Source organism: Phlebotomus papatasi, chromosome 2 (assembly GCF_024763615.1).
Source record: "Phlebotomus papatasi isolate M1 chromosome 2, Ppap_2.1, whole genome shotgun sequence".
Classification (NCBI taxonomy): Eukaryota; Metazoa; Arthropoda; class Insecta; order Diptera; family Psychodidae; genus Phlebotomus; species Phlebotomus papatasi.
Window position 1 is genome coordinate 70869788 of NC_077223.1, and position 12481 is coordinate 70882268.

Here is a 12481-nt window from a genome sequence, read left to right on the forward strand (position 1 = left end):
CCATTTCCAGTTGAAGGTTTATGATTAGCGCACAATAACTTTTGTTTGTAAATATGTTTTCAAAATTTCCCATGAGAATGAGCGAGATGACTAGATCTAGATCTCACTCACTCTCATTGAAATGTCAAAAACATGTTTACTAAACAAAAGTTATTATGCGTTGGGCATTATCATCTGCGCGGCAAAATGAAAATTCTATGGACTTTGTTTTAGGCGATTTCTATTAGAAAATATCTCATCAGGATGTTTCAATTTTTTTTCACAATCACTTTTCTTTTAGACTTATTTAACAATACACTTTTGGACTTGATCTAGTATTTCCTACATCCCTAATCTTGTGCTCTATTTGACTCTTTTTTTTTCCTTCACAACGATCGACACGTCAGAAGCAATAACAAATGTGTCGAATCATCGAGAAGATCTCACCTAAATCCATTCTTTTTAATTCAAACTACTAAACATAAAACCACTAAAAAAAATTCCTAAAATAAACTTTCTAAGTAATTAAATTACAAAACTATGCAATTTTCTTCAAAGCAAAAAAAACTCGTCTTTTGTCACAGTTTTTAGTTTTTTTGAGAAGATCTCCAAAGCAGTCCTCCAAATACATTCTTGTTGCAATTTTCTTTTCCTAAATTTAAAAACTTTGTCGTAAATGCATCATTCTCAATTGAGATTATTTCCCGTTTGCCTAACTTCTAGTAACATCATCCTAATTTCAGAGACTATTTTCATGTACTATCTTCCACAGTCTCTCCTCCATCCACCAATATTGCTCTTTACACTCTCTCAGAATTTTCTTTGCCAAAATTTCCAGAAAGAAAATTCGAAAGAGAAAATCACGAAATAGTGGATTTGCGCCTAATGCTCATATTTTGTTTTTTAGAAAAAAGAAAACACAGACAAAGATTCTTTTCCTCGCCAAGAACTTTTAAATGGGTATTACTATTGGAGTTGGACTCACTTAAAGGACTCATAGAAGCGCCAGGCGCAAAAGGCAGCAGCCAAAATTGTAACAGTCCTCTGAATATAGCATTCCCTTGTGTTTTCCGAATAAACAAGGACTACACTGTCCTTCCCCTCCAAAGGCAGTTTTTCCAGCGTCTTACGATTTTTTTCCACCTGAACAATCAAAAATCGCGTCAAGAAGCTTGATTTAAAAATCTTTTTAAAAACAAAATGTTACCTGGTACTGGCAGCAAGGATCAAAGTGCCAGGAAATTGTGTAGAGACCCGTAAAGATGACGGATACTGCGCACAATGGAACGCTGATGATACAGTGATTTGGCAGGAGGAATCCTGACACAATTGACGATAGGCCACATGCAACTGACGTCTTGTGCAGAATATTCCCCACCGTAATCCACCTGCAAATTACACGCGCAATTAATTACTGCAGGATGCAGAGATTTCCAAAAAAAAAGGGAAAGGCTCTGCGAAATGCTCGAACTCGTGACTTAGATGCTATACCTCAAAAGTACTTTTGCATCATTTACCGTTTACCGGTACTCAACCGATTTAAATCGATTCATAAATAACTCAATAGATTCCACAAAATAGTTTAAAGAGTAATATAAATTATATTCGAACAAAAATTACTTATCGGTAAATAATCGGTTCATTACCGGTTCACGACCGATTTGAACCGATTTATGAATCACTCAAAATATTTCCCAAAATACACCTCAGGACTAATTTAATTGAATTTCGTTTAAAAATTATTTATCGGTTATGAGCCGGTTCATTACCGATTGGTACCGGTTCAATTTTATAAGAAATTTCAAGATCTTTCCAACGAGCCCAAACATGACCCCATTCGCTTGATAAATGCGCTCTCTAGTGTCTTTTTAAACTTTGACCTTGAAAATCGTTATTAGGAATTATTCAACGGTATTTTCGTCTAAGGACGAAATGCCCGCCTGGGTAATCTATAAAGCATATCCAAAAATGAAAAAAAAAATCGCACGATGCGTTTTCGAGCAATCAGCTCACCAATCAGCAACCATTCGCTCGACGCGATTCTTTAACCCCAAAAATCAAATCACGATCTAATTTTCACGCATTCCGAGTTGCAAGCACCCCGATTTGCACGCATTTCAAGGTTACCTGTAAAGAATCTCAGCTACCATAAGCTTATCACTGGTCATTTTTTTATTTTAAATAGTCTGAGTGGGGAAGGCTAACAAAAGAAAAAAAAAGTTCATTGAAACCGGTTAATAAACATAAGAGATAGAATCCGGTCCATATGGATATAGTAAGGATCAGGGTACAGAGGAATTGAGTAGGGGCGGATGGGACCTGTCATTAGGAAGATCTTGATCTCATATGCAATATATACTAAAATTTCATCAATATCGCTTAATAAACACCGAAAATGTAGTCCGGTCAAGACATTTTTGATTATAGCTCAGGTCAGATAACATCGAGGGAGGAGTGCGACCCACGGTTGAAAAGGTCTCGACCTTAGCTACAACATATTTACTAAAATTTAAAGAAAATTTCGAAATATTCGAGATCAATTACACTGTGCAACAAAATGAAACTTTTTTTCTTGGGATGGAAAATAATGAGTAGTTTCTTGTTTCTTGGTATGTCCTGAACATTTCTCCCGAAGAAACTTGTGGTCCATCACGTCAAGTTTCTGAGATATCCTAAGAAAAAGATCTTTAAGACATTTTTCGAAATATTTGAAAAAAGTTATTTATAATCAATAATGGTACATCCTAGGATGTTGGTGTCAAAGGATAACTCAAGGATGTGTAGAGGAGGATTCAAGGACATTTTTCCTGGAACATCGCATATCCCTATCCCTTCATTTTTTAGATTTGTTTCATAAACTCCTAAATATCCTCCAAATCCATGAAAAGAATTCGTGGGACGACTTGAATCCTTTACAAAAATAGTCTCCTGAATATCATAGGGTCGTAAAATATACCGTTATCCAGAAATTACGTATTTGAATGACTTATGAACCACAGAATTTTCTCTCAAAAGTTCATTATTTTATTTCATATCTTCTACAAATAAATTCTAATGTCTCATAAGTTTAATTTTCTTTGTAATCCACCATCCAGCACATTTAAGCCAAAAGAGAATCAAGATTCTTGCTTTTGTACCATTTTTCGTAAGGTGTAGCGAATTGATGGTATTTTATTCCGTGCTCATCTGATTCTTTTGATTTTTGTCTTAAAAAACATCAAAGTGACAATACAGGAAGTGGATTTTCAGTGATATATTCACATCCACTTTTTTAAATAATGAAATTATTTTTTGCACAAGATTTTCGGCAATTTCTGTCCTGGTGCCTCCCAAACAATTGTAAATTACATTTTTGACCGATTCTCACGCAATTTTTTCATCTGGCAGCAAAAAATTTGTCAAAGTTGAATCCTTTTCCAACTTTCGGATGTCAGGACCCGTGAAAACACTTTCTTCCATTTTTGCGATGCCAAGTTTTGGAGAAACTTCCCTCAAACGTTTGAAATCCGCTTGCTCGTGATTTAGGGATTTTATAAAATTCTTTACAATTTCCAATTTTATGTGTAATGGTGGTAACAGAATTTTGTCCTTTTTGTGAGACCTTTAATGTGCGCCCTTACTCATCAAATTCGGTCAAAAAGCACAGAAGATACGATGTTTTGAATTTCGTGAACTTCGACCCCTCATATCTCCGGTTCTATTGAAACCACAGCGAACCCACGCCACTTTTTGGAAACATCATAGACTCCATAGACTAGACTACAACATTCTAAAATTTGATTAACTTACACAAGGGAATTTACACAAAGAAAAATGAGTTTGAATGTTGATGAATTTAGACTGTATCGTAGCGCCACCTGTGGTGATTTTTTGAACTTTCATCTGAAAGTGCTCATCGAGACGAAACTAAAACACCAAAATTTAGGTCAAAATGTTAATTAGAACCGGAGATATAAGCCGGTAAATATTCGAACTTTGACCCCTTATAGCTTGGGTCAGGGGTTATCGATCGGCTTAAGTTTTTTTTGTTTGATAGGCATAATCTGCGGCTACAACATACTAAAATTTCGGCCCGATGCACAAACTAATTTTTGAGTTATTTAACTTAGAAAATTGAAAAATCTTCTTTTTAAAAATAGCGTCCCTAGCGGTGGTTTTATGAACTTGCGATGTTAGAATGGGAAGTGGCATTTCACGAGAGCTTTCCAAAACGCCTTTGCTTTTTAAATTCTGACAATTAGAACGGGAGTTATGGCAATTTGAAGAATTTTTTTAGGACCCTTTTAGCTCGGGTCAGGGGGGGTCGCCGGACCTTATGTTTAGTATTGATCGAAAGATCTAAGGCCCAGCTATAACATTAAAATTTGAGCCCGATCGATGCCATATCGAGGTCTTATTGGCTTATAGTGCATGTTGTTAAGATATGAAATAAAATAATGAACTTTTGAGAGAAAATTCTGTAGTTCATAAGTCATTCAAATACGTAATTTCTGGATAACGGTATATTTTACGACCCTATGATATTCAGGAGACTATTTTTGTAAAGGATTCAAGTCGTCCCACGAATTCTTTTCATGGATTTGGAGGATATTTAGGAGTTTATGAAACAAATCTAAAAAATGAAGGGATAGGGATATGCGATGTTCCAGGAAAAATGTCCTTGAATCCTCCTCTACACATCCTTGAGTTATCCTTTGACACCAACATCCTAGGATGTACCGTTATTGATTATAAATAACTTTTTTCAAATATTTCGAAAAATTTCTTAAAGATCTTTTTCTTAGGATATCTCAGAAACTTGACGTGATGGACCACAAGTTTCTTCGGGAGAAATGTTCAGGACATACCAAGGAACAAGAAACTACTCATTATTTTCCATCCCATTTTTGGCTGTTGCACAGTGTTATTCGAAAATCGAGTTTTCGATTAATCGAATCTTCGATTTAATCGGATGAAATTGAGGTGTCACAAAGGTTGTAGTACCCCACGAGAGCTTTTTCCAAAACACCAAAATTTTTCGAATTCCGTAGAACCGAAAATATGGCCATTTGAAAATTGAATTTTTGACTCCTAGTTCGGGTCAGGGGGGTCGGGGTACCTTAAGTTTGGTATTGATCGAAAGCTCTTAGACCCAGCTGTAACATACTAAAATTTGAGATCGATCGATGCCATAGGGGATCAGTTATTGAAGAAACAAAATTTAGGGGTGTTTCAAAATGGCGGAAGGAGGGGGTGGGGGGTGGATCTGACATCACCTACTTCTAGCCGCCCATCGACATTTAAGTTTTGCCGAAAACCGCTTGTCGATATCTCTTACCGTTCTCTCTCTAGAAGTCGAAATGTAAGAGACGGGACGGGACGTCCACGAAAATCGATTTTTGGCGCACATGATTTTCGTGATCTATGAGTGTCAAAACGTGTAAATCCAAAATTTGGGCCCGATCTGACGAGGTCGGATTTCACCTGTGACCACAAAAGCTGAGATTGTAAAGAATCAGCTAAAAATAGCACCGAAAACGCTTTTCATACCTCACGGCTTTTTTGTAATTTATTCCAAAGATACCTCCTGCGGGTATACAATTTTTCTCTGAAATATGGGTATAGGGTCACTGTAGCAAATTTCGGTATAGTTGCATACAAGCGCGATTAGCTGATCGTCTTTATAAGTTTTTAAAATGAATAAAAATATAGAAATAACTTTGGTACCATATTTCGGCCACCTTCATTTTCATAGTTCCTTGCCCTTCCGGAATTTTTCCAATTTTTTTTTTGCAATATCGTTCGTAAAAACGAAATTTTTAATTATTTATTCTTGCGTTGTGTAATCTCTAAAGTGTGTAAAAACTGAAAATTCATGGAAATTTGAGGATCGAAAGAAATGGCCGGAATTGCAAGCTGGCCGAAATTTGGAACAGTTACCCTACTAGCAGGTTTTTTTCTGTATGTCTTTCAATTTAGTACTCTCTGCCTGTAGTAAAGACTGATCAGGGTAGCCGCAGGAGTTCGAGTTGTTTTCAATTAAAAGCTATTAAGCCCAGCTATAACATACTAAAATTTAAGACAGAGTGCCATAAGGCTGACTTATTAACAACTATTATCAACTATGGATAAGATCTCTAATAGAAACTTTCAATAAATTACTTCCAGTTTATTCAATTTTACTTAATTGACAAAAAATACTACTAACTAAGCAAAGATTTTCTTTAAAGACATTCTTTGATATAGACGGCAAAGAAACGTTAATTTATGTGACTAATTGCATAGGAATAAACAATATCTATTTATCAGCAGCGTTCAAGAGCAAATTGTCAAATCAAATGGACTATGATCGAAGATAATTATAAAGCAAAGACCAAAGACCAGAGCAGCAGCAAAAAATTATGAGTAATTTGTTAACTCTTTCCGGACCGCAGCATATGCTGCAAGCCAATATCACCATTTTTTAATCAAAAATATCTAAGCTCAGGAATTAATTGCAGTCCTACAAAAAATATCTTATATTTGGACATCCTTATAGTTTGTAATCATCCACAAGAATAGGATTTTTGTCAGTTCTGAATAATTAAAATTCGTTGTTTTTTACAGAACATTCATATGCTGCTTTGGGTACTCAGAGTCCCAAAAGAGACGAAAGAGTTAAGTCAAAATTTTAAAGATATGTAAATAAATCAAATAACTATCCAAAAGTTACTTCCACAATTTTCTCACAATTTTCAGCAATCAAACAACAAATTTTCATGAAAAACAATAATCCAAGAGTATTGACAATTTTCAAGCACACTGTCAAATATTTTTGAATTAATATAAAGTTACAATTTGAAGGTATTTTTCTTCAAAAATTGGAATTTTTTCTTTCAAAATTATTTGATATTAGATGAAACTGAAATTAGGGAGATTAGAGATTAGAGACAGAGACTTGGGACCTTCGGGGGATACCCATAAATCGTCCCAAGGACCGTTAATATGCTTTTCACTTTCCCCCACCATACTCCTTCTTAGCCAATACCAGCAAAACGCATCGTGCGTTTGTTTTCATTTTTGGATATGGTTTAAAAGTTACCTAGGCGGACATTTTGTCCTTATACAAAAATGCCGTTGAATTATTCCTAATTAAGATTTTTCAATGTCAAAGATTTAAAAGGCTATAGAGAGCGCATTTATCTATCGAATGGAGTCATTTTGGGCTCGTTGGAAAGGTCTTGGAATTCTTGATAACCCTGAACCGATTCCAATCGGTTATGAACCGGTAAAGAACCGGGTCATAACGAAAAAACAATTTTTATCAGATATCCAATTAGGGTAAATGTCGTCATTCACAACCATTTCCAGACGCTTTAACTTTGACAGAAGATTCAACACATTAAGTTCATATTTTTTCTGAAGAGAATTACATAAATTTGCTCCTTGACTCTTCTAGAATGTTACTGTTTAGTGAAAATTCTTTAGATATAATTTGAAAATTTCTTAAATACAAAAAAAAAATACGCGAGCGTAAAATGCTTCTATTGGAAACATATTAATTCAAATGGAGACAAGGGAAAGTTTCTAATTGGAGACAAACAGTGTAAGTGAAACCGCGACGAAAGGCTTCCAAAACCTTGTTGAGTTGCTCTTAAATGCAGGATTTGTTCTTATTCCTGGGGGTAAATTCTCTAATTTTCGTGAGTCGGTCACTGGTGACAGACTCATGAAAAAATTCGACCATTGAGTTCTCACTTTCTCATTTTGGATGATTCTCTATGCTCAAGTGAGAATTTTTTCTCTCGACTTTTTGACAGAAGTTGCCTCTGTGAAAAGCAACCTTTTAGAACTTATTTTAGTACTAAATACGCTTAAAAATTAGTAACGATCCCGTGGATAAAAATATGTTTCTTCTGAATTGTTTTTGTGTATTACGGTAACATCTGTGAACTATCAATTAAACTATCGGCATTTTGTCACTTTTTAGTACTTCTCACTTTCTCACTAAGTTAGAGAATTTACCCCCAGGTTTGTCAAGCCTACCAGGAAGATAATGGCGCTTTATACGGACTTTAGACCTAAGGCTTAGCCATCTGGCCTAACTCCTCTAATTCCTTATCAGACATGATTTTTTAAGTAATTGTTGTTCAAGATCAAATATTAAGGGCAAAAAAAAACATTAAATTTTGAAAAATTAGTAAAATTGCTTGTTTTTTTTTAGATTTTTGAGACCTTCGCGAACTGGGCTAAACCTCCAGTCTAAAACTGGCATTGGAATGGCTACATGGAATAGCCCCCGCGATCCCAATACGGATAAGCGGTTGAATGAAAATGATGATGATTTATAAATCGGTTCAAATCGTTTGTGAACTGGCAATGTTATAATAACTCTTAAAACTGAACTGAATTAGAGTTGGGCTTTCCGAATGTAGAACTTTAGGGTAAGTGTGCCAAATTTCGGCCAGCTTGATATTTCGGCCACTTTGAGTGTAATTTCGACCATGCAATTAAATAAATTTCAATTGTGGAGCCCAGAGGCAAAATGACACATATCCTATGGTTAAAGCATAGGATATGTGTCATTTTGCCTCTGAGCTCCACAATTATGGATTTAATTTTCGAATTGTCAATGAATCTACTGTTCTTTTAAATATTTATTAATTTTAGGATGTATTGACAGATAATTATATTTTAGGTATAATTTGAATTTAACCCTCTAACGGTGTTTTCTTTAATATCCAAAAAAAGTAGTTAAATAATTTTGTCTAGGGTAATTAATGGTCCACTGAACTCAAAAATACCATCCATTCTTCATTATCTCTCTCCGTTTGGGCGCCAGGTGAGAAAAGGTAAAGACCGCCTCCAGGCGGTCATATCGGTTTAAGGCATAAAAAGACTGAAATATTTTTATTGAAAAATACTGAACAAATAGTAAAATAAATGAATTTTAAACGTTTTTTATGGATGAATGTTGTATGATTATCTAAGAAATGATCATTTTTAGGAAAAAAAACGTTTATAATTTTTATAATTAGACGTTAATGAAGCTCAATGTGTTTCAATAAGACTGATTTTTACCGATTAGGTCACAAATCACCTATGAAAACGTCACCTTCTTGTATAATTTGAAGGTACTTTGAAATACATTGCTCATCTTCTGGTTTTATTTCACGATCTGGGGCATTAAAGGACGAATTAGGGAACTTATCATCACTGTTGAAGTCTGTTTCTTTACCAATTTCGATTAATTCGCAGAAATCGACCATTTTACTCATTCTGGACAGTCTTCGTGTAATCTCAATTGTTTTCCATGATTAATATATTGCAAAATAATAATATATTTTACTAAAACAACCAAAACAATTAAATAAAAAAATCAATAATTTTTGAAAATTTTACCCTTGAACCGATAAGACCGCCCACAGGCGGTCTTCCTTTTTTTCTTCTAAAACTCTTACTTTTAGTTTTTTCACATTTATCAATCGAAATATACAAACTAGAAGAACATATCTTTCAGGAAATAAGATTCTTACTACAGTTAGATTACTTTAAAACAATCTTTTTTGCACGTGAAAACGCAAAATGTCGCGAGCGACATTTTGTTGTTTTTTCTCTGACCTGTCACACAAAACTGAAGATTGTAAGCAAACGAAAGGTCAAAGTGAGTTCAGCTTCAGAAAATAAGTTAGCAAGACTATAACTGAGGACACTGTAGGTATTTCAACTTCAAATAAGTAATATTATCGCAGTAAATGCGATTTATAGAATGACCGCCTGGAGGCGGTCTTACCCGTTAGAGGGTTAAATTATGTTGAAAAACACAGTGTGTGGAAAGAGTCTTACGAAAAATGTGACAGATCGCTTGTTTTTCTAGTATAGTTTTGTGATTTTTGGTGAAATACAGAGGGTTTTCCGTCGATATTTTTCATGAAAAATGATTACTTTTCATTAAAGATTCTTTCTGTTTAAGTTAATAGTGAATCATTCTTTAAATTTAAGGTAAAATTTCCCAGCTGAGTCCTGTATATCGCGTAAAAAGGTAGATATTTTGTGAGCGTCTCTCCGGTGAGGTAGTGTTGCCTATTCCGGCAACATCTTTTGCTTTCCTAAATTTCTTATTCATTTTATGTTTTTTTTTCAATTTCTGAGTTCTATAATGTCCAGAGAAAAAAACCATCGCTTCTATGAAAAAGATGATGTAGAAAAGGCATTGGAAGAGTTCAGGAAGGGCAAATTGCTACGGGAATCTACGCGTAAATTTAGGTTGCCAAGGTCTTCAGTACAAATTGCACGGAAGATCTCAGAACTTGTGGGTCATATAAACGTATTAAAGTAAATATTTTTAAACTAGTTCCGTGTGACGCTTTGAAATTCTCTATCCGTTGCTTCAGAAAAGGTGGTCACAAACAAGGTGGCCGGTATTACACTCAAAGTGGCCGGAATATTACCCAAAGCAATGTCTATATTTTTATTAATTTTTCAGTATTTTAGAAACTGATTTAAAGAAAACAAAGATGTTAAACTAGTTTTAAAGGTTCCATACAACCCCTTCCGAAAAGTAAGAAGAAATTTCAAGATGTATTAAAAATATTGCATTTCAAACTTGGGACTTCGGTGCTTATATGCAACTATGCCGAAATTTGGCACACTTACCCTACTTCTTTTTTTTTATCTACAAGTTTCAATTAACGGTTAGGCTTTTTTAAAATCAAATGTTAAAAAGGCCTATAGAGTTTATTTTCCAACCGAATAAGGTCACGTTTTGGCTCGTTAGAAAGGTCTTGGAATTTCTGATAAAACTGAACCGGTTCCAATCGGTTCTGAATTGGGAATGAATCGATAACTTTTTTGTCCGATATTCAATGAATCAAATGATGAATCGGTTCTAATCGGTTGACGACCAGTAAACGGTAAATTATCCTTATTGAGGTACAGTAGACTGTCGCTCAATCGGCTCTTTTTCAATCGGGCGAAAAATTTTTTTGACAATTTTCACGTTTAATTATGAAGCTAATTTGCTCAAATTCGCTGTAGTTCTTGTGATTCTTTATAATTGAGCGCTTTTTGTGGAATTTACAAAGGCTTTGACGCCCAATTCTATCGCTAAACTGGATGAAATTTTGCTCCAAATGCCCAATTGAGAGAGAGTCTACTGTATAGCAGTCACAAGTTCGAGCACTTTGCAAAGCCTGGGACGCTTTGCCACCCTTTTTTTCAACAATATCGCAACTAACTCTGCTGCAAGTCCATAAAACACTTGGAGAAGATAGCAGTGATCTCTTGATCACATGAGATAACTCCAAAGCAAACACCTTGCAAAATCCCGTGAAATTCTTCATAGAAAAATTTCCTCAGAGTTGATTGCATAATAAAATCAATAAAATTCTATGATGGCATTTTCAGTAGATTCTTTTAGCAAACTTACCTGGCTGTTTCCTCTCCTAGTCGAGGGGGCTCTATGATAATGTACTTGATCCTGGCAAAGAGGGCTCTATCCAGTTCAGATTCAAAGTTTTCCTGAGCATTTCCACCATCGTAAACTTCCTTTACCACGAAAACTTGCGGTTGGTGTTCGCTAGAAGAAGCAGGAGGTTGGATTGAGTAATGAGAATCATATGTTGGAAAAGGGATTTTTAATTGAATTGTTGTGCATTCTAGCGATGAGACAAGATGAAGTGGTTTTGGATTTAAAAAAGGCAATGTGGGATGAATAAAATGATTAAAGAAAAAAATCTGGAAGAAAACACTCACTCAATGGGACTGAGACGTTTGCCCTCGTGAAAATCCATTTGACTTTCGACCAGAATCAAATTGGTTTTCTTATTTTTACCTCAATTTGGGGGAATGACTTGTGGTTACTTCCGGACAGGATCACTTGGAAAAACACACAGTAAAAGATGAAGCTCAAATTGAGATCTATTTTTTTTGTTCTTGATTGATTGGAGAGAATGGACAAAAAAAAGAAAACGGTGCAGATTTGTTGGGGCACAGTTCAAGGTTATGCGGAGGAATTGATGAGCATTCCACAGGGAGAAAAAAATGCCACAGAGAGAGAAGGGTGCACAAGAATTGGCGTGAACAAAGGATTGGGGAGAAACAGAAAAGCAGGCAAATCACAGAGAACATGAGCCAAATTGAACAAAGGAATGAACATGAATAAAAATGATAAGAACCTTGTGGTAAAAGAAACCTTCAAGCGTTGAGTGGCAGCTAAAAGCGATGCCATTGTGCAGGATGCGCAAGAGATTAGCAAAAAAAAAATTATATAGGAGAAATATGGCACGTGATGATATCTTTACAATTGGATGATTGCCCCAATGGCCAGATGATACATCAGATAAGAATGTTTGAGATGCAAAAGAAGCGCACAGTGTATTTTAAAAGGCACAATAACACAAGGAAAAATTTCTACCTCATAATTTTCTATCGGAAAAATAAAGAAAAACACTCTCAGCTGTGACGGGAATGACACATGATGACAGCAGCTCCCCGGTTTCGATTACCACCTAATTTTCGAACTTCTTTTGCCACCAGATGGCTC

At 35.2% G+C, this 12481-nt stretch overlaps 1 protein-coding gene across 4 annotated transcripts; it reads right to left on the minus strand.

Annotated features, from left to right (window-relative positions):
* Positions 1-203: 203 nt before the first annotated feature.
* On the minus strand, positions 204-12443 carry LOC129804227 (transmembrane protein 11 homolog, mitochondrial). 4 transcript variants are annotated; one of them, XM_055851354.1, is made up of 5 exons: positions 12353-12439; positions 11692-11814; positions 11366-11515; positions 1187-1367; positions 204-1122 (listed from the first exon to the last, which is right to left on the minus strand). In XM_055851354.1, exons 2-5 carry the CDS (start codon positions 11727-11729, stop codon positions 961-963), a joined length of 531 nt encoding a protein of 176 aa, XP_055707329.1. In that variant the 5' UTR covers positions 11730-11814; positions 12353-12439; the 3' UTR covers positions 204-960. The 4 variants fall into 4 exon arrangements, with proteins under 4 accessions (XP_055707329.1, XP_055707328.1, XP_055707330.1 ...); XM_055851353.1 differs by lacking the exon at positions 12353-12439 and adding an exon at positions 12114-12180; XM_055851355.1 differs by lacking the exon at positions 11692-11814 and having other exon boundaries at positions 12353-12443.
* Between the last annotated feature and the right edge of the window lie 38 nt (positions 12444-12481).

Excerpts from the sequence above, each read along its gene's own strand:
- LOC129804227 (XM_055851352.1), bottom strand. The coding sequence starts at position 12,166 with ATGGCATCGCTTTTAGCTGCCACTCAACGCTTGAAGGTTTCTTTTACC. Across the intron at positions 11,516-12,113 it reads AAGGTTTCTTTTACCACAAG|CGAACACCAACCGCAAGTTT; the intron begins GTTCTTATCATT and ends TGCTTCTTCTAG. Across the intron at positions 1,123-1,186 it reads ATCCTTGCTGCCAGTACCAG|GTGGAAAAAAATCGTAAGAC; the intron begins GTAACATTTTGT and ends TTGATTGTTCAG.